The sequence below is a fragment of the Dermacentor andersoni genome, chromosome 5 (assembly GCF_023375885.2).
Source record: "Dermacentor andersoni chromosome 5, qqDerAnde1_hic_scaffold, whole genome shotgun sequence".
In the NCBI taxonomy this organism is placed as follows: Eukaryota; Metazoa; Arthropoda; class Arachnida; order Ixodida; family Ixodidae; genus Dermacentor; species Dermacentor andersoni.
The window spans coordinates 2854408-2880657 of NC_092818.1; the positions used below are offsets into that span (position 1 = coordinate 2854408).

At 48.7% G+C, this 26250-nt stretch overlaps 1 protein-coding gene, 1 non-coding gene and 2 pseudogenes across 2 annotated transcripts in view; 2 read left to right on the plus strand and 2 right to left on the minus strand.

The window, feature by feature from the left end:
• mRpL32 (mitochondrial ribosomal protein L32) overlaps positions 1–26250 on the minus strand; it is a 144347-nt gene that overhangs the window by 31402 nt on the left and 86695 nt on the right. The window contains exon 2 of the mRNA XM_050177300.3: positions 8677–8865. Coding sequence (XP_050033257.2) covers positions 8677–8865 — 189 coding nt within the window. The remainder of the gene's footprint in view (positions 1–8676; positions 8866–26250) is intronic.
• On the minus strand, positions 15851–15923 carry TRNAS-UGA (transfer RNA serine (anticodon UGA)). Its single transcript has one exon. It is a non-coding gene; the product is annotated as a tRNA-Ser (tRNA).
• LOC126529895 (uncharacterized) lies at positions 18148–21014 on the plus strand (annotated as a pseudogene).
• Positions 20920–21496, plus strand: LOC140218377 (uncharacterized; annotated as a pseudogene).

Consider the following 26250-nt stretch of genomic DNA (forward strand, 5'->3'; position numbering starts at 1 on the left):
AAATGTCGTAGGGACAACGTCGGTGTGCCCTTCCAAATACTCGACTAGGGCTTTTAGCTCCGGGTCTCCTCGTTGCTGTTCGGCGAAGTCTTCTGCGCTTATTATTCCAAGGAAGGCGTCGTCATCCTCGTCATCTTGCGGCGGCGGGTCAATGGGGGCGCGCGATAGGCAATCAGCATCTGAGTGTTTTCGTCCAGACTTGTATGTTACAGTGATGTCGTATTCTTGTAGTCTGAGGCTCCACCGTGCTAGCCGTCCTGAAGGGTCCTTTAAGTTAGCTAGCCAACACAACGCGTGATGGTCGCTGACCACTTTGAATGGCCTGCCATATAGGTAAGGGCGAAATTTCGCTGTAGCCCAAACGATGGCGAGGCATTCCTTTTCGGTTGTAGAATAATTGCCTTCCGCTTTTGACAACGACCGGCTAGCGTAAGCTATCACGTGTTCATGTCCATCTTTTCTCTGGACTAGGACGGCACCGAGGCCTAGGCTACTGGCGTCAGTGTGGATTTCGGTATCGGCGTGCTCGTCAAGTGCGCAAGCACGGGCGGCGACTGCATGCGTCGTTTTAGTTCTTGAAATGCGTCGGCCTGCGGCGTTTCCCATTTGAACTCGACGTCACATTTAGTTAGCTGCGTCAGCGGCTCAGCGATGCGTGAAAAGTCCTTGACAAATCGCCTGTAGTAGGCACACATGCCAAGAAATCTACGCACTGCCTTCTTGTCGGTGGGCTGCGGGAACTTTGCGATGGCAGCTGTCTTCTGCGGGTCAGGGCGGACTCCAGACTTGCTGATGACGTGGCCTAGGAACAGAAGCTCATCGTAAGCGAAGCGGCACTTTTCTGGTTTCAGAGTGAGCCCTGATGACTTGATGGCCTCTAGTACTGTGGCAAGCCGCCTAAGGTGATCGTCGAAATTTCCGGCGAATACAACGACGTCATCCAAGTAAACGAGACAGGTCTGCCGCTTCAATCCTGCTAAAACCGTGTCCATCACGCGCTGGAACGTTGCAGGCGCCGAGCACAGTCCAAATGGCATAACCTTGAACTCGTAGAGGCCGTCTGGGGTGATGAAGGCCGTCTTTTCGCGATCTCTTTCGTCGACTTCTATTTGCCAATAGCCAGACTTGAGGTCCATCAAGGAGAAGTATTTAGCGTTGCAGAGCCGATCCAATGCGTCGTCTATCCGTGGGAGGGGGTATACGTCCTTCTTCGTGATCTTGTTCAGACGACGATAATCGACGCAGAAACGTAGGGTTCCGTCCTTTTTCTTCACCAGGACAACAGGGGATGCCCACGGGCTTTTCGACGGCTGGATGATGTCGTCGCGCAGCATTTCCTCGACTTGTTCTCTTATAGCTTCGCGTTCTCGCGGCGAAACTCGGTAAGGGCTCTGGCGGAGTGGTCGAGCGTACTCCTCGGTGATTATGCGATGCTTGGCGACTGGTGTTTGTCGAATCCTCGATGACATCGAAAAGCAGCCTTTGTATCGTCGGAGCAGACTTCTGAGCTGCTGTTGCTTAACCACGGGGAGACTTGGATTAATGTCGTAATCTGGTTCGGGAATTATGGTCGTAAAGGTAGATGCGGCGGAATCCGAGAGGACAAACGCATTACTGGTTTCCAGAATTTCCTCGATGTACGCGATCGTCGTGCCCTTGTTGATGTGCTTGAACTCCTGGCTGAAGTTTGTCAGCAACACTTCAGTTTTCCCTCCATGCAGTCGAGCGATCCCTCTTGCGACGCAAATTTCGCGGTCTAGCAGTAGACGTTGATCGCCTTCGATGACACCTTCTACGTCAGCGGGTATTTCGGTGCCGACCGAAATAACAATGCTGGACCGAGGTGGGATGCTTACTTGATCTTCGAGCACACTCAAGGCGTGGTGACTACGAGGGCTTTCCGGCGGTATCGCTTTATCTGCCGACAGCGTTATTGACTTCGACTTCAGGTCGATGATTGCGCCGTGTTGGTTCAGGAAGTCCATACCGAGAATGACGTCTCGTGAACACTGTTGGAGGATAACGAAGGTGGCAGGGTAAGTCCGGTCATGAATGGTTATTCTTGCCGTGCACATTCCAGTCGGCGTAATCAGGTGTCCTCCAGCGGTGCGAATTTGAGTGCCTTCCCATGCAGTCTTAACCTTCTTCAACTGGGCGGCGATGTGTCCACTCATGACGGAGTAATCAGCGCCTGTGTCCACTAAGGCGGTAACTGCGTGGCCGTCGAGAAGCACGTCGAGGTCGGTGGTTCTTTGTCTGGCGTTGCAGTTAGGTCTTGGCGTCGGATCGCGGCTGCGTCGTGTTGAACTGAAGATGGAACGTCGCGTCGTCAAGTCGTCTTTCGTCGGTGTAGTCTTGGCTTCCTGACTGCGTCGGGACGGCGGCGGGTCGTTATGTCGTCGAGGTGGTCTCTTCGTCGTCTTCGTCGGCGGCGGAGGATCTTCGTCAGTTCGACGAACAGCAACCGCACCTCCATCGTTTGCTGCTTTTAGTTTTCCAGATACGGGCTCGCTGACCGGCCCCGGGCTGGGCCAGTGTATGGTCGGCGCTGCGGCGACAGGTAGCAGCCTGGTGATGGCGAACGCGACGGTCGTCGAGAGCTCCACTGAGTAGCGGCGAGGTAGTCGGCGATATCGCGAGGGCGTTCACCTTGCTGCGGGCGTGGAGCGTTCACGGCGAAACCTCGCAGTCCCATTTCCCGGTACGGACATCGTCGGTAGACGTGACCCGCATCCCCGCAGTTGTAGCAGAGCGGGCGGTGGTCAGGAGCGCGCCAAACGTCGGTCTTCCTCGGGTAGCTGCGCTGGGCGACGGGTGGGCGTGCTGGTGGCGGCGGCGGCGGACGACGGAATTGCGTCGTTGCACGGCCCTGGCTTGGTCGCGGAGGGGGACCTTGACGGCGTGCGACGGCGGCGTATGTCATCGCTTCTGGCTGGGGCTGCGGTAATTGTGGTTGCAGCTCGGGAACTCCAAGCGATCGGTGCACCTCTTCTTTGACGATGTCGGCGATCGAAGCCACTTGGGGCTGCGACGAAAGCAGCACCTTGCGCAGTTCTTCGCGCACAATGGCCCTGATGGTCTCCTGAAGGTCGCCGGAATCCAGTCCTTGGATGGCGTACTGCGGCGTGAGCCCCTGGCGGTTATATTGCCGGGTGCGCATCTCCAGTTTTCTCGATCGTCGATGCCTCGGCAGAAAACTCAGCTACGGTCTTCGGTGGGTTACGAATAAGTCCTGCGAAAAGTTCTTGCTTGACGCCCCGCATTAGGAAGCGGACTTTTTTCTCTTCTGACATTTCCGGGTCGGCGTGCCGGAAAAGACGGGCCATCTCCTCCGTGAAGATCGCGATCGTCTCGTTTGGCAGCTGCACTCTGGTTTCTAGTAGTGCTTGGGCTCGCTCTTTTCGCACGACGCTTGTAAACGTTTGCAAGAAGCCGCTTCGGAACAGGTCCCACGTCGTTAAGGTGGCTTCTCGATTCTCGAACCAGGTCCTGGCGGCGTCTTCCAGTGCGAAATAGACATGCCGCAGCTTGTCGTCGCTGTCCCAACTGTTAAACGTAGCGACCCTCTCATACGTCTCGAGCCAGGTTTCCGGGTCCTCGGATGTTGATCCACGGAACGTCGGAGGTTCCCTGGGCTGCTGCAGCACGATGGGGGACGCTGGGGCTGCCATTGGGGTAGCCTTGTCCACAATTTTCTTGGTCTTCTCAGGTAGAAGTCCGTGCTCCGGGGGCAGCTGTTGAAGACGGCGGCTTGCTCGATGCTCCGGGACTACGTTGGTGTTCTCTTTGCGGTCCGGGCTTGGATCACGGCTTGTCGGGGGCGTCCGGTACATGAACGAAAAGCACCTCCACCAGATGTCACGTGGTGGTGACGTTGAAGAACACAGTAGCAATACTGTGAACGACAAAACTAACTTTTATTGGGCGAACCTGTGCCCACAAAAACAGGCTACACTTATAGCACAACGATAGCGGCGAACACGGTCGGCGATCGTCGAAAATCTGATCAGCGGGTCGAGCGCGTCGGCTTTTATAGAGCAGTCGTCGAATGTTCCAGACTAATCGTTCGGACCCGCGTGCCTTCCACAAAGTTCTACACCATTCGCGTCACGCGATGGAATCAGATAACATAAGGTTCGGCGACAACAGACAGAGGATAGAAAACAAGCGGTAACGCCGCAGCAGATGTATGAACTTGCTATATTATTTTTCTCACAGTCAATATCAGAAGAGTCAACATAACCTTCGAAGTGCGACAAACTCTGAGCACACGCCGCTGAAAAATTAGCAGGTGCGGTCCCTCTGTATCCTCATGCACATGAATCACAACAAAATGCTGCCGGAAAACCGAGAAATTGATACTATTTTCATCACTACAGAGGAAATGATGACATAGTGCCAACTACATGAATATAACGAAATTACTGAATCGAGATCACTGTCCCTTCGAATGTCGCGAGTTGGAACATTTTACCTCAGTTGTGAACGTTTTAGATTTCTCCAACAAGAGCTCCTGGTCACACCCATAATGCCTTCCATTCGTCTTGCATGTTGCTGCTGCCTACATGTTGCTGGCTAGGTTGGTGCAGTGCAGACAAGGCTAGGGCACGCACCAGCCAAGTAGTGAAGAGTCGAATGCATGCAACACGAAGCGAGGAGGGATTGCCTATCGTGCGCTAATAAAACTTGCCTGAAACTTCCATTCAGCTGGTTCCACGGTGGTGGTGATTAGAAGTGCATAATAAACGAACCCTTCTCCTTGCTTTCTTTTTTCTTTTCTTTCCTGGTTGAACCCATAGCTTCCACTGTACTGAGATGGAATATAACTTGCAGTGCGAGCACAGAACACATGCACTAAGCAGCTTAATGTCTCATGCATTACCTTCCTGTCGCCCAGTTAATTTGCGTCGTCAGTTTTGTCACGTCCACGGCATCATTCGACAGTTTCTTTTTTTCCGTCGTAACCTTGTGCACAGGACACAAAAATATGGATGAGTTATCGAGACCTCACTACTGATATGCTCAACATGTAACACTAGTGCCAGCCCAACTATTCACCATCCATTGTGGGATTGTGTTGGCACTCCGGATATCAAGAGCTTGAGGGAGGGATTGGATTTTACCTCAAAGTGCTCCTTGCGCTAAGGACACTATGCTATCGCTATGGGCCTTCGCGTGCACCATCAGCATTGACCAACGAATGTGAGTTCTTTTCCTCCTCCCCTCCTTCCAGATAACCAGGTTGTTGAGCCATTCTTGTTACATTAAAGGGATTCATTCAAGCTCTAACAGAGGCGCTCTTCCTCCGAAAACAGGACAACGTACCACACATGGCTGTACACACGTGTTCGATTGTCGCATCACAGGATTTCTTTACTATTGTTCTGCTTCTATGAAATTATATTTATCCCCTCGTCTGGCACTTTCCACCGGAAACATGAATAATAAACAAACTTGTGCTGCTGATCTCAGTGTCACAAGTTCAATATCATGTTGCGGCAGCTGCATTTCATAGATGTGCTATGTAAAAATACTGCGACAAGTGTCTGGAACACCAGGCAACGCTCCGAACGAAATACGTGCAGTCATATGTAATGTGCAAACATTACTTGTGGCTACGGCAATAGCTTGGTTCATGCCTGCATATCAAAAATGGTACAAGAATGGTGCAAGCGATCAATCCTAAAACAAAACATTATTGCTTACTATAAACTATGTGGTGTGTACTATAGTCGAACCCGCTTATAGCGGTACCGGTTCTAACAATATATAAGTCATAACAATGAAAAGCTGCTGCACCGTCAACTTTTGTATGTTTCCTTTGGGGAAATAACCCGCTTACTACTATGTCCATGTGCCGCGTTATTGGTTCTCACAGTCTGGCTGCTGGGTGTCCACGTAGAAAGTAATAGAATGCGAAATCCTTGAAAAGAAAAAAGTAAAATGCGAGCCATTGCACAATCGCCCGCCACCTCGACTGCCGCCACACGCTCCTCTCCATGAGATGCACGCCAGCCTCGCGTGCATCTCTCCCCTCACCCTTCCACCCGTCCGAACATGAATGGCCTGCGCCGCGCCACCCTCCGAAACACGAATGAACCGTGGCAACTGCGCTGACAACGCTGCCAGTGCTGCTCCCAAATTTCTCGCTGGGCCCTCACAATTGGTTTTTGATTCTATGGCCCTCATTCCAATTCTGCTGATTACGTCGCTCGTGCTTGTATTTGTTCATTGCGTCGAAGTCGTTACTGGCCATGTTGTTTCTCAGCCTCGTTTGACTCGCAGCCAAAACGGAAGATGGCTGATCCGCCCACTAAACATCGGCAATGCAGGACACTGCTGGTGAATAGAAAGCACCCTGCTAGAGATTTGGAAACAAAGTGCTTCTAACCGATGAGGCGATCGTGGCAAACGTGCTTACATCGGATAGCGACAGTGATGACCACGACGGCAGCGCTGATGCAGTAGGGCAGGCTGCCTCAACGTTGTCCCCGCGGGAGGTCCGTAGATGATTCTGCCTATAGATGGTCTGTAGAGAGTCCCAGATGGGCTTGCTTTTGCGAGGGACCTTCTACTTCACTATGTGGAGCATCTGGATGCCTTGCAGAAGGATGTCAGCAAGTTTTGCGTAAAGGAAACAAGGCTGACGGACATGCGCTTTCTCGTGCAAGCCAGTGGGAAGTATGTAGCGATCACGTCCAAACATTTCTTCTGGATTTCTCAGGCTGAGATGCTGCCTCGGCAACCTTACCGAATTTTTCAATAGGCACATTTTGGGGCTTCCAAAGCGATGCCTCGGCAGAGCTCGCATGTGACTTGCCGCCCGTGAGCCCTCCTTGCTTCCTGCGCGCTCTGATCGCAAGTTGTTAACAAGCAGCGGCTGTCGGAGTTTAAGAATGGCACTGCTATATAACAAGTGCAAAGAGGGTTCACAGTTAAACGTTAAACGAGTCAACACAATCAGTAGCTGGATGGAAGAAAATGGTGAGGAGGAGCCCAGGCATGGTGAAAACATACTGCAATGGTTACAAAGATAAACTGAGGAATCGTATCGCCTTGCACCCGTGTACGGTTCACATTTTTTTTTTCCGCTCCCACGGTATATAATGTTTGATGGGCGCAAAATAAAATCTATGATTGAAAGTAGCGCTGTCTCTATCCGTTTCTTTCTACTTCCTCGTTCAGTCCCGCTTACACACTATCACGGATTCAAACCAACTAGCCCACCAACGTGTTTTAATCTTTTGATCCAATACTTTCCCATTTTACTCATGTACTAAGATAGCCTAGCTCGTGGGCACTCGGCAATACACACGTGTAAGCTTGTCTCCACGGCCTGTACAGACGAGACTGTACGTCTCGGGGAAGGAGACAGGTCTGGCCATGCAACGCGAGGGTATGTTGGGCTACTGCTACTACCACATGCGTGGATAGTGCTGAACAGTCTACTGTGGCCATGCAGCTCATCAAAGCCTGTGCAACTTTCTAGAGCAGTCTGTTCTTAACACCCGGCTGCACCCTATGTATCTGCCGAAAACTAGGGGAGGGCATCGCTGCGAATGCAGAACTTTCCACAGCATTTATAAATATTACAAACACTGTAATTAGCCCCTTTACTCTTTTCTTTGTTCTTTCTCACTCTGTCTCTCCCTAAGCTGTCCACAGCTGTTTACCCCTGCTGGCTTATGTTCAGCTGTCTGCAAGACAGTTACAGTCCAACCAGCAGAACCCTCTCCTTTTTGTTCTCAGCACCACAAATAACATTGTTTGCTCATCGTTTGCTCGCGGCAGCATCGTGATGGTCAGGAATGCAACCCTAAATGTCAGGATAGGACGTGACAGTGGACTGCTCTGCGGATTTTTGATGGTGCACTCTGGGTGGATGGACGAATGTGCTTTTCTTTCGTATGCTGTTCCCTCATGCTACATTTAGCACAAAATAAACCCTAATCAATGCAGGCGACCAGAAGAATACTTCACCATGAGAAGGAACTTGTCATGCCAATGTTCAGTTGTAGTCCAATTTACACTTTACACAACTACAAAACGACTACGGCACATGTCAAGGCAGTGCTCGTCACTCACGAAATTTAAGTGGTTGGGTGGGGTAGACACTTTTCCCGACCAAAGCAGATCTCCTGTCAATACAGCTGTGTTGAATCAGCAAAGAGCCTTTTTTTTTTCCTAAATGAACGGCGTTGCCTAATGGTGGAAACCGAACCAGTCGCAAGATGACTGCTGTAGTACCCCACCTTAAGCCAATTTAAAATTTAACGAGTGAAAACAGAGAAAAAAAAAAAGAAAAACTCATACGGGGGCTTATGAGCCTCCTCGCAGTCAACGCTACATGTCACAGCCAACGCTGTATGGTTTCTTGTTCTTCTGGCTCAAGCTGTTCACACAAAAATTGGCAATTTCCATTAAGATTTCCCTAATCTTAAAGCTATGCAAGGGTCTGATAACGGATATTCATAGCACCTATTTTGTTTAATGCAACAGAAAGCTTGCAGTCTAGACAGCCCAATCGCAGCAGTAATGTAGAGAGCATTGGGGAGCATCATGAAAATATTTCATTCTGTAGTGATGATTACGTTTACGTAGGCCTGAATTAGATTACACGCAGAAGTTGACAAGTGCGGTTAAGAAATTATGCCTTGATGCAAAGTGAAGTCTTACCGCAAATGCTGTGGGCCAGATGGAAGTGGCCGCAGATGTGGCAGCTCTTGATGTAGTCCTTGGGCTTGATGCGGAAGAAGGGGTGCGAGATGCGACGCATCAAGCGGCGTTCCAGGCTGACCCGACGAGTAGGCACAGCCCACACCACACCCCGATCTGGGAGGTCACCCACAAGTGCGGGGCTCCAGCCTGCATTATCATCAGGAATGCACATTACACCTGTCCTCGAGCATTTTCAATCAACACATGTGGCAGAAAATGCACTTCGTCTTTTTCTGTATCACTACTCTAGTAAGCAGACTGAAAAGTCGACTGCCTCATTGATGAATACAATATTCACAGAAAAATATAAGTGCCTGAAATGTCCCACAAAGACTTACGAGTGTAGCCATTATATTTTATCCCTACTGCTGCCTCGAGTTTCCCTAAAGAAGCGGGACTGGTGTCACAAAAGTCACATTATTTCTTCAATTCTCAACCCCCGCATCCTATGTATACATGCCTATTAAGCATCGCTTCTTTAAGAATGGGCCGAAAGCCTATGTGCCGCACCGTTTCGCAAATGGTAGGAAACATGATCTTAGGTATATCCAGAGCTCATTGAGCTATGTGCGTTCGTGACTGCTGTTTTGTGCATGATTAAATTGTTCGCAGGAGATGGTGAGCGCTGGTAGGGTCGAAACCATGGTAGCTACACACCCGGGCTACGTGAAGCAGGGTGGGTCCATGGCTGTTGTTTTGCATGCTATGAAATTGCTTGCCAGTGAAGGTGACCGCTAGCAGAGTCTGAACTACGGTGGAAGCACACCCGGCCTACGTGAAGCCATCTTCGTCCGCAGCTATTGTTTTGTGTGATTAAATTGACTGCCGGTGAAGGTGACCGCCAGCGTAGTCTGAACTACGGCGAGAACCAGCGCGTGCATGTGTTATCCCTGTCTAGACGGGAAGAGGTGAACGCCGGCGCCTCGAGAGGTTTATAAAAACGCGCCGATCCGACACTTCGGCAGTCTGCTCCGGGGACGATAAACGAACGCCGAGCAACTCCCGCGCAAATAAGATGCCGACATCACGGCCTGACACGGAACACCGCCAGCCGTCGTGGAATCCAGCCGCTGACGTCGAAGCGCCGACTTCAAGGGTCACTTCGGGGCCGCATCGGTTGGGACGGTCTGGCGGCGCGCCCGCTTTGCTGCATGTCACTTTTGATTCTGTGGACTCTAAATATTTGCTTTCCCGATTGCTGTTTAGGAATGTGGTTTGAACCGATGTTCATTGTTCACGTTTAGTTTGCACATAGTAATTGTTCAACATTGTTACACCTGGTCTTTGGAATTGTCCCTTTCATATTTTTTCTGTCTAATATATTTACATCCACTGCTTAATAACGTTAGTTTGTTTTGTTGCTGACAAATCGCATTAAATTACTGCCCTTTTCTTGATTTCATCAGGCCTTTGTCTCGTTCACGATGGCAATTGGCGAAAGTCAGGCACCAGACTCCACCCCCTTATGCCACTACTAAGGAGGAGCTAACGCATCGACTCTGAGTCGTGACCACTGGCATGCCACAATGTCTATCAAGGGGTTAAAATATAAAAATAAACGTTGTATACATATAAAGAAAACTTGCGGTCACCAAATGACTAGACTATATTCTGCGACTCAGTGACAGCCCTGCAAGCCCTCTTATCAACTCAGCACCGCAGCCCACATCAACAATCGCTATCAGAGACACGATTATGCTACCATCAAGCGGTGGACAGAGGCCACAACATTGTATTTCAATGGCTACCTAGGCACTGCAGCATTAATGGCCATGAAAGTGCTGATTAAGCTGCCCGTGAGGCACACGATGAATGTGAAAGCACCTAGATACCACTTTCAAGAACAGATGTAGTGCATGACTTTTTTTAGGCTTGTAGCGCAGCTCAGAACGAGCACAAAAAGGAACGTGGAAGGAGTAACGAAAATGAATGGAGAACAGGGTGAACGCTAACTTCTAAATGAATGATGGTTTACTTCGTGTAACGATCCGCCCGGGTTCGTGAACAAGGGAGGGCTCGAGGCACCCTCCGTTAGACGCTCCGCAGCGTGGTGGTGATGAACGACTGACCGTCGAGCTAGGGTGGCTAGGGAGCTAGCCACCCTAGTCGAGCAGCTGTGTTTATCGCGGTGCGGTGACCAATGTTGCCTACTGAGCATGGCAGGCCTCCGAGTCTGGCGGGCCAACGAAGATTGTGCCCGAGGAGGCGTCAGATGCTTGTTACATTTCTTGACTCAGAAGCCTACTTATACACTCAGCGAACCATGTGACAGGAAGAAAACAAAACCAAGCAACAAAAGCAAAAGTAACCATGCGAAAAAACATATTCCGACAGCCTGTAGGGTGTTAGATACGGGACCTTTCTCTGAGCCCCCTTCGGTTCCCCAGACGACATCGAATCGCACCACAGCTAATTTAGAAGCGCAGAAGCACGGATGCCACATTCCAGAGGCGCGCGGGCAAACAAGTTGAGGGCCCACACTTCGTACGCCGCCGGTTGGGCTATTCAATGCTTGACTCTTCCAGAAAGCGAAGGGATAGCCCGGCACTGTTCCAGGTAACGTGAGTCCCGAAGCAAGACGGCTGTGATGTACCGGGAAGGCCTGGCAGCGTCGCCCCGGCCGCCTTTGAAGAGGGCCCTCGGACAATTGGGGCCCAAGCGTCGTCCCCGTTCTCTCGTTGTGACGACGCATTGCAAGTCAGCAAGGCAAGACCGCAGGGAGCCGCCGGGTGTGACACCATCGCACGGGCGCCTTCCATTGGCTGAAAATGGCGTCATCTGAGCGGGCTCTCCCATTGGCCAAACATGACGCGTCTTCCAGACATCGAAGGGCTTAAAAGAGAGACCGGGAGCAGCAAGTACAGAGGATTCTAGAGGATTCCTAGAGCATTCCCTGATTCATCTCTCTCGAACTTCTAGCCACGGGCCGCAGCGTCCGAGTTGCTGCCGGCCCATAATGACTCTAAGAGTGTTAATTGACGCTCACTGTAAATAATGTCAATAAACCTCCCAAGTTTTTTCATCCCGAAGTCCTCCTCAACTATTACAACTGGCGCCAGCGGTGAGATTTCCTCCAACTCCTTCAAGGGCCAGTCTGAGATACGCCAATTCATTGCTTGATAACGGTAATGAAGGTGAGCTTACACATGCATGGCCAAGACCTATGATAGCTTTTGCTTCAATGATTTCTCTTCAAAGCTGATTATGACTACGACCTAGAATCACACATTCTTCTAAAACAGGTCCAAAACTACACGTTTTGCAGTTTGCGCAAGAAATCCCCCAGCTGTAATACAATTCTTAGCATTGTAACAATGTTCGCGCAGCCTATCATTCAGATATCGGCCAATTTGAGCGACATAACGTCTTTCGCACTTCAGCGGAAAACAATAACCAACACAATGTGTGCAATTAATGAACTTCTTTTTATGATTCTTATCACAGCTAGGAGGAGCCTCCTTATTCGGATTAGTGAGCTTGCAAATCCTCATAAGCTTGTTAGGGGCAGAAAACGCCACACAATTATTTGCTCGATTGGCGATTTTCTCAATATGTGAGGCGGTGTGGATATACGGGATAATGCTTGTCCTACCCCGAGTAGTTGTAGGATTATCTTCGTGCCGTTTGTCTTTCCTAAACTCTCTTAGAATCCGGTCTGCTACTGAAACTTTTAAGGACACGGGATAACCAGCCTGCGCTCACCCTGTTCTATGTTCCTTTTCGTTACCCCTTCCACCTTCTTTTTTGCTCGTTCTGAGCTGCGCTACAAGCCTAAAAAGGTCATAACATACCACCTCGCCCAAACTGCCATACTTTAGATGTAGTGCAGGACATCAGCTCTCTTTGCCCATATTGTTACTCAAAAGTAAATGGAACACACCGGAGTTCACTAACCGGCACCTATATACCATGGACCCGCATATGAGATTACAACTTTCACTTGGTTTTACCCACGGGTAGCAACATTACAGTGAGTCCTGCGAGTAGGAGTTTTTTTCGCAAGTGCTTACCCATTCCCAATTGGAATGGTGAACATGTAGTGCCGAAGAAACGACCACACATCTCCTGTGCAACTGCCCCACATACGAAGATGAGAGGAGTGCCCCTTAGACAGCTTTGGGGCACTTAGATACACAGAGGAGAAGATCTTGGGCCTGTGGCCTCGTGCACCTGGCATGTGCAAAGTCACAAAGGCACTGCTGCGTTGCTCGAAATGCACCAGCCTTTAAGACCGCCTTTGACTCAGCGATGAACGCTTGTGTGTAACAGTGCAAACTGTGAACTTCTCTCTTCCTTTTCTTTCAATCAGCTTTCCCCCTTCCCCTGTGCAGGGCAGCCTACCGGGCTCAGCCTGGTTAACCTCTCTGCCTTTCCCTTTTCACTCCTTTCTCTGCTGTTACCACTTCTGCCAATAAAAAGTGAAACAATTCAGTGTTTGCATACTAACACCCGTATTCAGAAATGCATTTTAACTTGAAGCTCATACTTGACTTGATCATGTGACGCCTGGCATGAATGTGCACAAGACACTCGTTCTGTTTCCTTCGGTGCGTTCACGACATTTAGATCAAGTCAAGCATGCACTTCAGGTTAAGATGCATTTCCGAATGTGGGGATAAAGGAATGCCATGCATGACATTTATTTCAATAAAGAGGTGAGTGAATGTTGATAACGGCAGTTTCTTTTAACAGTGATGGCAACTAACATTCCAACTGCCGCTATCCCAAGTGAGTTCTTATTATTTCTTTCCACAAAAATTATGCTGCCCATAGAAACAATTATCCTCTAGCAATACAACAGCTTAGTGTGCTTTCGAAACAGGTCAACTCATCTTTTTACCTTGCAAAAAAAACCTGCCGTGGTTGCTCAGTGGCTATGGTGTTGGGCTGCTGAGCACGAGGTCGCGGGATCGAATCCCGGCCATGGCGGCCGCATTTCGATGGGGGCGAAATGCGAAAACACCCGTGTGCTTAGATTTAGGTGCACGTTAAAGAACCCCAGGTGGTCGAAATTTCCGGAGTCCTCCACTACGGCGTGCCTCATAATCAGAAAGTGGTTTTGGCACGTAAAACCCCACAATTTATATACCTTGCAAAAAAATGAGTCAACCTGTTTAGCACAGCTGTATTTGTATGGCACAGGTGTTCTTACTGTGCCACAGGGGTGGCCAAGGATAGCTATAGGGGCTTGTTGGTACGGCACATCGGAAATCAGCGCGAACAAAGATAATTGAGCTCTTTTGAGGATAATGAAATGGAAAGTTTACTGACGCATGCGTCGCCGAATGTGTCTAGCTTCTATTATCAACCAGGTCATCTCACACCTGCTTCTACTCATGATGACTGTTTCTTTAAATCTAGGTTTGCATTTGCATCTCTGGCAATGGATGTCAAGGAAGCCATCAGCGGCCAAGTTGTTTACTTTGCTATTGTGTTCTCATAGCCTGTCATTTATACATCTGCCTGTTTCACCAATGTAGGACCGTCCACACCTGGTGGATGGCGGTATACCACACCCGCGATGCGATCAATGAATTCGTTTTTACGTTCTTTTTCGCATGCGGTACGTGCGATTCTTTCTGGCCTTGTGTTTTTACACAGGCTGACCAATTTATTAGGCACCGAAAATACAATGTTGATGCCGCTCTTTCCAGCAATTTTCTTTGATCTATGGGAGAGCCCGTGTATGTAGCGGATGACAGCAACCTTTCTTCATGGCAATGCTTAAACCATGCACCTGCTCCGAACTGCTTTCCTGTGCCTCCTTCTGCGACTGACACGTGGCTCGGGCAGCCAGCGCAGCTTAAACGCGAGGATTGCCGTCCGAAGCTATCGTGCATTAGGTGTTGGCATGATTTTTTTCAGTGCTTCGCTGAAACACATCTTCGCGATTCCCCTCTTCACAAGCTTTGTATGCGCGGAATGTCTGAATATGTGAGTCAAGAAATTGCTTACGTGTGGTTCCCATTTTATATATTTTTGTTCATTTTTTACCAAAATTTTACACATGCTGTATGACGGTTCGAGGATGTATATATAGTGACCAGAACGGGAAATAAATCTGTTGCTGAAAGTTAGCCCTGTGCGGGTCAGATGCGCCTTTCTGTTGTCCTTGTTCAGCTTGCGCTGCAACAAAATAAGACAGGGGTGGCACAGCAGGAACAGCTATTGGAGGAATTTTTGGAGCAGGAGAGTTATGATTTTGGAGCAGAATACTTAAAATTTTGGGCAGGTTAACAAGATAAATAATGCCATTTCTGGAGCTGCTAACTTGAAATTCGCAGAACACTTAAAATCTGTAGCAGCTCAAGGAAGTACATTATCACACTTTTTACTCTATTCCTACGTGTTCTCTCCCGCTGTCCCCGTCTTTATTTGCGGTCAATATGATATGCAGTAAACACCAACTAGGCCAAACTGAAGTTCTTCCTTCCTTTTTGCATTGGCTTCTGCAGTCAATAGACTGCAGAAGCATAAATCGCAAAAGAAGACTGCTGTGTTCCGCTTACTGTTTACCAGGTAAAGTCTCTCTACGAATCTAGTTACCATAGGTCAAACTAACAAATAACTCGAACAGCATTTTGGGTTCCATCATGGCTCAAGGTCTTTAAATTGATAACAGCTCTGGATATTCGCGAACACATAAAGGCAATTATTTTGAAATATATTCCCATTTCTGCCTACCACTTATCATCGAAATATGACGCCCAAACACGAACTCAAATCCCGTTCGAACAGTATGGAGCAAGCATTTGGATTCTCCCTTTTTTTTTTTTTGCGCGCAATGCTCGGGCTCCTCACCACACTTCTTTATTTATACTGTTACACGAATGGGATTAAACACTGAAGGCTATTTACAATGTACATTTACAAAACAACTGCAGTGCTGGCCAGTTCAGCCAACAGCTTGAAATCCAGGAGCAGTTCATCTTCTTCGTGGAGGCACCAACACGCATTGTCCAAAAGGAACAAGAAATATGCATATCATAAGAAGCCAACAAACACTGACACCAAGGACAACATAGGGGAAATTACTTTTGTCTAATAAATTAAATTTAGAAACGATATACTAATGGAAATGAAAGTGGAAGAAAAAAACGACTTGAAATGAAAGTGGAAGAAAAAAACGACTTGCCGCATGTGGGGAATGATCCCACAACCTTCGCATTTCACGTGCGATGCTCTACCAGTTGAGCTACCGCGGCGACGTTTCCCTATCCACTTTCTTGGGTATTTATCTTTCCTAGTGGAAACCCCCTGGGAGTACTAGCCAGCGCCACCACTCAAAAACCATGGCGGCGGATGTGCAACATCCTTTCTGCCGCAGGCGTCATGAGAACGCGATCTTTTTGGGTGAAGGCAACCGGTCAATAAACCCACACATGCTACCTGAAGGCATCAATGACTAGGCCAAGGTTTTGAAGCCGGCAACTAATAAAAACGGGCTTCTCGGTTAACCACCTTTCTTCTTGTCCAAGCAATATGCATGGAACACATGGGGAACGTGGGAGATGGAAATTCAAGATGATGAGCAAAACGAGAACAAGGTAAAAGGAAAAGCCAACGTTTCTACAAGTGGTCTCTTTCAAGGCATCAAATGCTTTCCTCGGCATAGTATAGACCGTTTCATCGGGCGAGGAGGATAGGGCGCCTGGAGAGCCTTTCCTCCTCTCTGGCTTGGGCGATCCGGCGCGGCGCTGCTTGAAAGTATTGCTGTCGCGTGCTGCGGAATGATTTCGAGATGTTTTAGATCTTACTTAGTGAAATTTACGCCATGTTAGTTCATATAAGGTCGTCAGGGAAGCCTTTCGGTGCATCGGTGACTACTGTAGGCGGAAATATGTCTTGCGGGCGCAAAAATGTGACGCGCATAGTCAGCCGCGGTGTACGCGCACTATCAGTCGCGGTGCGTGTATGTGTTATTTACTATTTTGCTTATATCGATTTTAATTCAACAAAGGAAACCGGCGTCTCTGTATTACCAGTATTAAATGGTAAATCAGCTCACTGTCTGATCGATTGGCGTAGGGAGTAAAACATAAAACATAAGAGCGCATGCTCGTGCACGGCCAACCTAAGGCAACCACGAAACATTTGAGCGGCAGGCGCTGTCAAATATTTGTGATACACTGGCATCGTTCTGACGCATTTCAAGTCTAGTGTGCTTGAAATTACCATATGTCTACGCTAGCCTTGCTGCATGAGGCCCATGGCGCTGCTCAACACAGCGATCACTGCGGTTGGTGAGCCAGCACGATACATATATAAGCTGTGTGCTTCGGCATTGCCTTCTTGGCCTGTATACAGCCATAATATATGAGAGGATTCGCATAAAAAGAATGCGATGTCTATTTTTGAGCGCAAAATTTCTGTAATACGTGTGAGTGCGTCGTAGAGAACTGAACGAACACAACCGAAAAAAAAAATTCGGTTATCATCCTCTTTCTCTAAAAAGCAAGAGAAAACGGGCTAACGCCGCACAATGTTTATAAATATATAACCGCTGATGCCGTATGCTTGGACCATGTGCTATATAGAAAAAATATATCTGTAATCCAGCACCTACTACTGCTTAGGACGCTCTCGCAGTTCGTAAACGGTCGCTTTGCTGGACAAGCTTAATTCAGACTAAGGTATGCTGCTATTACTAGCCAAAACTATTTTATTCATGGGTGGAAACCTCATCCATCCAACCAAATAGTCACGCAATGTAACCTGCAGCGAACAGTTTGAGCGCTTGTCAAAGTATAACAGTAGAGCTCCTATCGTAGCAGAACGGTACCCACGCTGTTACGATCGTCGCGTATGTTTCATGGCTCCTAAACCGCAGCTTAGAAATAGAGGATAACACTGCAATAAGGTCGCATTAGTGATTGGAACATTCATAAATACACAAATGACCTCATAGGCTGATTGCAGGCTCAAATATGCGCGCACACATCGCGCTGCGTGTTCCGTCCACCTCAACGCCAGCAGAAATACCGACCATGACGCATTAAACCACTTCAGCACGTCTCACAGAACCGTTTACCACGTAGAAGACGCACGTCATACTAAACAGACCGCACGACCACGAAAACAAACGACAAAACCTACCGCCGAGCGTATACCTGCCATGCCAAACACCGCTTTCCCCCAAGCCAGTATGGCGCTGCTCATAGGCGGCGCCACTGCTCTCACAATATGGTCTATATATAGGTGGGGTTCTTCTAGAGGAGAGAGGACGTAAGGCAGGTGGGCGATGCAATGACCAAATGTGTGTTAGCGGCGAGGGTGCAGAATTGAGAATAAAGGGGTGCTATGCATACGGCCGGTGACGCGGCCATGTTATGGTGGCTAGAAGGGGGACGTGACGCCGGCATATCCGCCGAGAATCCTCGCGTTCATGCGCTGCCGCAAAGGCCACGGTGGCGCTGCGGTCAGCTTGGCGATGCAGTCACACGGTTGCGCGCATGTGCAGCTTCCCGCGGTGACTGGCCGGCGCGACAGCGTTCCTGTTTCTTCGCGGCTGCCAAAGTGTTCTCTTGTTTATGGCAATATGTGTTTCGCTGCTGACATGTTAATGTGAGTGTCGGACTTCGCCGAACAGATGAATTCCAACGCAAAAAACGCCAGGCAGCGTCACTGCTGCGCCCCTGGCTGCACGTCCGGCTATGTGTCGTCGAGGCAGCAGAGTCAGCGTGTGTCTCTTTTCTGTGCCGAAGGACCCTGCACGCTTCGAAGCTTGGCGACGAGCCGACCCCCGTGCCGCCAAATCATTGGACGCGAAGTCGGCGCTATGTGAGCGTCATTTCGACGAGCAGTTTATTGAGCGTTGTTTCACGCACATGATAAACGGTGAAACTGTGCAGATTCCGCGAGAGCGGCAGGTGCTGAAACCCGACGCGGTTCCAACCGTATTCCCCAATGTTCCCGCATATATCTCGAAGAAAGTGCCGAAGAAAAGGACATCAAGAACTTCAACCTGCGGTTTGCCTAAGGAGATCCGGCGCCAGGAATCAAGCGTGTCTGTTTGTGCAAACCAACGGACTCGGGTGCAGAAAGCGATTTTAACCAAGTGCCAGAAATTCCTTATGTTCGCAAGTGTGATCTTCCCAGTGCTTACTGGGCTAGACACCTTATTGCTGGAGCCGGCAACGTCACGGTGTTTAGCGTGTGCGCTCTAGAAGGTGAGAACATATATTTTCAAAAGTATGTGCTGATAACATCAAATGAGAAGACAGTTCAGGCGACGGTTTTTGTGCGAGCCACAAAAGTCAAAACTGTTCATATTAGTGACATGGAAATGGCAGAAGAGTTGCTTCGCAACGTGGACTCCTTGATCCAATGCAGAGGATTTGGTAAAACTGGCGAATTTGAAGCAAACGCCAAGCGCAATGACAAGACCTGTGGTAGCAGAACTTTCAGCTCATTCTGCCGCGGAGTTGCTCAGACGCCAGAAAAAGCCTGTGCACAGTGCAAGCAACTCAGGAGACTGCTGCTTAATCAGGCATCCTACAGAAGAAGAAAAGTAAAAACCGGGGTCCAGTCGCTTTCGTATAGGTTGAAGCTGCGAACAGCAGAAGCGAAAAGGCGCAGGCTAAGTGTCCTTCGAGCCAAATTACGCATTGAGCAGAGTTGAAGTAAAAGAATACGCAGCTTGATTCTGCGGTCTTTGAGGAAGCAGTCAAGACCTTACCCATGAAGCAGCAGCAGCAGGTCAAGGCGTGCTTTCCAGCATCGAAGAGAAAATGTACGAAAGGAATGAAGTACGAAAGTGAGTGGGCGCTGGAGTGCTTGATAATGTACGTGAAGAGCCGCAGACTATGAGCACATACGCAGAAACAAAATAATGACCTTGCCTTCTCGAACATCCTTACGCCGATATCTAAAGAGTTACAGGAGTGGGTTCGGCCTTAGCGAGAAGGTGTTTGGTGCCGTGGCAGAAAAAACTAAATCAATGGACTCATTCCAGCGCCATGGCGGACTCCTAATTGACGAGATCAAGCTATTCGAAAGCTTGAGCTTAGCATCCAATGGCATAATCGAAGGTTTTGTGGACCTTGGAAAGTTCACATGAAAGTGAGCGCGCCATGACATGCGACCATGGCCTTGTTTTGTTTTTGCCTTTTACTGAAATGTGGCACCAGATTATTGGCGTGTTTGCATCCCAAAGCAATGTGAAGTCGGACACTTTAGGCAGAATAATCCTCGAAGCTGTGGTCATGTGCGAAAATGCCGGCTTGCACGTAGATCTCATCACTACTGATGGAGCTGCGTGGAACAGGTGTATGTGGCACTCGTTTGGCACACACGGCCGAAAAGAAAACACGGTCTGTAGAAGGCAGCACCATAATGACCCAGAACGCTTCCTGTTGTTCATATCTGACTTTCCGCATCTCGTGAAGTGTGTCAGGAATGATTTTGTTCGAACAGGTTCAAAGCTACCAGAAGCCCGTGCCAGTGTTGATCCTATTGATTGTGCCCGAAACCTTGATGAACAGCACGACACGACCCTCAGAGCCATGCCTCATATTAATAAATCAGTCGTGCGGCCGAACGGTTTCGAGAAAATTAGGGTTAATTACGCATTCAGGCTTTTCAGTGATGAAACACTGAGAGGTCTTTTCTTGTATAATGAACAGATTGAAGAAAAGCATGGGAGCACGGCTGCAACAGTCAGCTTTGCGGAAAAAATTAGAAGGCTGATTGAGGCCATGACATCAAGGTGCAGCTTAGATGCACTCAGGCCTGGAGGTACACACGAGAAGTGCATTGAAAGTTTTTTGGCTTACTTGGACGCATTGGAAGCAGCTCCTGGCCCTGAAGGCTTCCTTAGTCGCATTACAGCAGAGGGATTTCGTGTAACCTTATCAAGCACCTTGCACCTGCTCCGCTATGTGACAACGAAGTTGAACTTCCACTACATGACTTCCCCTTTGTGTCAGGACCCTTTGGAGAGACTGCTTGGAGTCGTCCAGCAAATGTCTGGGTGCAATGACCATCCAACTCCCTCCCAATTTCTGATACCTGTGAATGCTTTCAGCTTCCAGAATTTGGCTAAGTCACCGATGGGAAGCAATGTACCTTCAGGACTACTAAGGAGCCTGCTGGGAGCTGAAAACAGAAACGACAAGACCACTCAAAGGAGACCGGATGAGCTTCTGGATCTAGGCAACCTTTAATTATGGGTTTTTACGTGCCAAAACCATTTTCTGATTACGAGGCCTTGCCGAAGCACATGAAGTGCTAAGTGAATGCGGCCACGGCATCCGGCATGCTGCCATGGAGGTTCAAGCCAGCGATTCCAGACTTATACATTACATGGCTGGCTACGTAGCAAGAAAGAGCGTTGCAAGCACAATATGTGCAGAGTGCAGCCAGCAGCTTCTACAAGGGGAGGACGAAGCAGCTCCAGCTGCAGCATGCCTCACTGCTGCTGTTGACCGAGGAGGCTTGCTCTACCCATCAGCCAAGCTCAATGCACTCGTGACCTCTTGAGAACACTTTCACCCACTGCTTTAGTGTAAGGCAAATAAACACTGACAGCATAATGGATTTGGTTTCGTTCCTGCAGTTGAGAAAGCTGACCCTTGTTGGCTGCCGTAATCACAGTATGTCCCTCACAAACAAAATTATCAAGTTTTATGTTCTTACTAGGCTCCACTTCTATGTCAAGGTCCAGAATTGCAAGCGAAACGCTAAGCAGGAAAAAATGAAAATGCTGAAACTTAGGAGGGTGCTCGAAGTTTTATATTTCTTCAAGGTCGAACGTATTAATATTTTTAGTGGAAAGTGATATCCTTGCCTCCCCATTTCTTAGTGGGTGTTCAATATTTAATGTTTTTCTTTCAAATTACACAGAAGCATGTGTGAATGTGATACCTTGTATATTGAATTACCCTGAATGTACGATGTGCAGTGCTTTGCTATTACCACGATGTGCAATAAGCTTTTGCTATGCTTTGTATTACCTGTTCTGAACCCCATTCACATTTTTAGGAGTAAGCTGACGCTTCATATTACTGAAAGTTAAGGAGTGGAAGACACTGGCCAAAGAACAGCCAACCTTTTTTTCTCTAATTTATTACCCCTTGTAACTTCCTTTTTACATATTCCTTTATGCCCTGAGGCAATAAACAACGTTATTTAAAAAATGCAATCGCACGGACCCGAAACATATTTCCATCCTAATTCTTTTGGTCTGCGTCTCCTACTGTCGTCATGCACTATCTTGACCCCACGGGACTCATTCGGACCCTTCAATTCCTGAAACTGAAAGGATTCGCGAATAACGCTTTAGATACGGCGATGTGTTACGCAGCAGATGTATTGCAGAGGCAACCACTCAATTTTAATGGTTTTGTTTGTGGGGTTTCACGTGCCAAAGTGACTCAGGCTATGTAAGATGCCGTAGTGGAGGCATGAAGGACTCTGGAAATTTCGACCAACTGGGGTTCTTTGACGTGTACTAACATCGCACAGCAAACGGGCGCCTTGTTTTTCGCCTCCATCGAAAAGCGGCCGCCGCGGCCGGGATGCCATCCCTCATCCTTCGGCACAACAATCGGGCGCCCTAACCACTGCACCACCACGGCTTAAAATTGCATTCTGTCAGCCGTAGTCATGTTCGACTAGCGTTTAATGAGCTAAACCATTGGTTGCAACAACATCACTGAAAGGCCGACGCGTCGCGTGCACGGCAGGCCTGCGTCCTTGCGCATGCTCAAAGCCAGCGGCGCCTACCATGCATCGGATGGATGGATGGATATTATGAGCGTCCCCTTTGGAACGGGGCGGTGGGTTGCGCCACCAGGCTCTTGCTACTATACTGCCTAATATCCTACCTAGGTTAAACAATGGAAAAAAAAAAAAAAACACTAAACTACCACGCCCAAATTTTCTGATCCCCTATTGCGAACTGTGCTTTTGTACGTCTCCGTCTTTTGTCGTTTCCCTACTTTTCTTCCACCAATCCTCCAGTCGCCTCTTACTAATGTCTATTGCGGACATATTTGCTTTACCACTGCTCCCTATGAACCCAAGGGCTTCAAGGAGGCCAGTGGTGCCTAAATCGACCGCTGGGTAGACGTCTTCACATTCTAATAAAACATGCTCCGTAGTTTCCCTAGCTTTACCGCAGCAAGCACATGCTTCTTCTTCCTTCTCATATCTCGCTTTATAGGTGTGTGTTCTAAGGCACCCTGATCTCGCTTCAAAAAGTAATGAGCTTCTCTTTGAGTTATCATAAATGGTTTCTTTCCTGATTGCGTTTTTTTCCTCTTAAGTAGTTCCTCATGGCAGGTTTCTTTTCCATTGCCGCTACCCATGAGATTAATTCAGCCTCTCTGACTTTCCGCTTGACCTTCTTTGTTGCTGTGTTGTCCACCCTACAGGCCGCATACTTGCTGGTAAGCTTCCTAGTTCTTTTCCTCCACTGTGAATCAATGTTTTTCCTGTACAGATACCTGAACACTCTCCCAGCCCATTTAATTTCTTCCATATTCCTCAGCCGTTCTTCACACTCAATTTTACTGCGAGCTTCCCTCACTTCAAAACTAGTCCAGCCCATATCACCCTGCACAGCTTCATTTGTAGTCTTCCCGTGAGCGCCCAATGCGAGGCGACCCACTGACCTTTGGTTCCCGTCGAGTCCTGATTGTACCCCTGATTTATAGCAAACAACCGCATTTCCAAAAGTAAGTCCTGGAACCATTACACCTTTCCACATACCTCGGAGGACCTCGTACCTATTGTATCCCCATAGTGCTCTGTGCTTCATTATGGCTGCATTTCTCTTCCCCTTTACTGTTATGGTTTTTTCCTGTGTCTCCATATATCCATTGCCTTCGTTTATTCATATACCAAGGTATTTATATTCTGTTACCCGAGGTATTTCTTGGCCCTGTATCTCCACTGTCTGTTCACTGCTTTCATTGAATACCATAACACCTGATTTTCTAACACTAAATTTCAAACCTAAATTGTTGCCTTCCTGTCCACAGATTTTAGCTAGACGTTGCAAATCACTTTGCTTGTTAGCTAGCAGCACAATGTCGTCCGCATAAAATAAACCTGGGAGTTGCTGCTCTATTACTGTACCCGCCTGTTTGTATGAGAGATTAAACCCAATATTAGTTCCTTCTAGCGCCCTCTCCATCCTCACCATGTACATCATAAACAGCAGCGGGGATAAAGGGCATTACGGCCAACAGCGCCACCTACGCCCGGCTTGAAATGGAGGAGCGGCTTCCACCCGCCGTTGGCGTCACCTCTCCCTTCTGCCATGTGTCAGCCGGCGTGTAAATGTTCATGTGCATAGCACCCCTTTACTGTCTGCTTCGCTGGAGGTCAGTGGGCTATTGTCTCTCTGATAGTGTCCTCGATCACCTGCACCTGTTCAATGCGTGTTCAATGCTGCATAAAAATGTGAGCGCGGCCTGTTACCTATACGTCGTAAGAGGGCTCTACCGGGCGTAGACTCACTCAATCGTAGTAGCTGGATCATCAGAGCCTGGGAAGCCTGAAGTCGTAGAGGGCGTGACTCAGCTTCGTAGAGCACTTTCTTGTTTGACGCTGGCTGAGGGACTCCAAGGCAAAGCCGGATACCTTTTCTGTGGATGGCTTCTAAGCGCTCGTATTGGCTCTCTGAGGGTGACATCAGAGGTAGCTGATACAGGATTCGACTGGTAACCAACGCTGTATGTAGCCGTAGCATCGACGTCGGGTGGTTGCCCCAGCGTATGCCAGCGACTCGCTTGAGCACATGTAGCCTGGGTGACGATGATGCCACAACGTGGTCAACACCGCGGCGCCAGAGTAGCGTGTAGTCTAAGGTAACGCCCAGAAATCGGACGTTGGTGACTTGTCGAATCTGGTATCCGTCCAAATTCAGCGTCAAGCGTGTAGATTTTCTTTTCACTCCAGGAAATAGTACGAATGACGATTTCTCTGCTGATAGTGATAATCCAATCGTTGCCAAGTGGCCCTGAATGGCTTTTACTGCTCCTTGGGCTATTCGTGCGAGGCGGCGATGCTGGTAGCCGGAGACCCATATGCAGATATCATCGGCATATATAGATATCTTCACTGGTGTTCGATGGTTTAGTACTCTTGGGAGGCTACTCATGGCAAGGTTAAATAATAAGGGGGATAAAACACTCCCCTGTGGCACACCGTGAAATATACGTATTTCATCGCTCAAAGTGTCGCCAAGACGAACTCTGATGCGACGATCATTGAGGAACGTATGTATGAAGTGCAAGAGATGACCTGTGACACCTATAACTTGTAACTGGCTGATGATGGCTCTTTAGAAACATCCATGAAAACAGCAAGTGTCGACAGGCCATCCGCACTGTAATGTTCTATGTGGCTTAGCAGGTCCAGCACATTGTCTTGAGCGCTTAGACGCTGCCGAAACCCAGTCACGCACGATGGTAGTTTTCGACCCTGCTCGACATACCAAGTGAGTCTTGTGCACGCCATCTTCTCCATTAGCTTCACTGCACACGAGGTCAGTGATACCGGTCTGTATGAGTCCAGAGCTGCAGAATTTTTTCCAGGCTTCAGAACCGGTACCACCCATGCTACGTTCCATAAATGTGGGATAGCCCCACTGGCCCAGACTTGGTTAAAAAATGCCAGCAAATCATGCCGTCTCTCAACCGGTAGGTTAGTCAGCATCTGATTACTGATAAGGTCAGGTCTCACCGCACAGCGACGTCGGAGGCTGCTCATAACTAGTTCCAGCTCTCTGAGTGTGAAAGGAGCATCCATTAGAGACGACGATAGCGGCGGAGGCGGGTTGGTTGTGCCGGCTGACCTGCCGGAAGAGTATGTTTCAGCGAAGGCATTCGCAAGACAAGCGAGTGTCTTGCCTAACGTCAATGCTAGGGCTTCAAATGGCTTGTTTGGTCGAAAGTTTCCAGCAAGGTTATTAACGACCCACCATATCCTTGGAACTGGCGTGAAGACCGATAGGCTTGCACAAAATGATGCCCATTGATCTCTTCTTAGTTTCCTTGTATAACGTCGAATCACTGCGTTAATCCTGTTATATGTAGTCTTCATTGGTGGGTCGCCCTTCGTCCTCATCAGCCTCCGTTCCGCTCTTCTACGGGCAGCGCATAGATTTTTGAGCTTTAGATCCGGAGCGGGGAAGTGGACGGGTAGCTTCAGCTCAGCGGTAGCCAATCTCTTGCTACGTAGCATGTCCGCGAACAGGTCTCCAGATGATTCGCTTAGGCTGTCCCTGTACGTATCCCAATGCGTCACAGGACAGGATCTTCGGCCGTTGGCTCTATATCCAGCAATGTTAACAAAGACAGGAAAATGATCACTGCCCATTCTATCTTTACTATAGTCGTTGACGATGCGAGGATGTCCGTTGAGTGTAACGTCAAGTCAATGACACTGTAAGAGGCCGGTTGTCGAAAAAACGTTGGCTGTTTGTCATTTGCCACACAGAGTCCCTCGGTGTTTAAAGCACTGACAATTTGCTTTCCACGTGCATCAGTCGCCTTGTCGCCCCAGAAAGTGCTATGCACATGG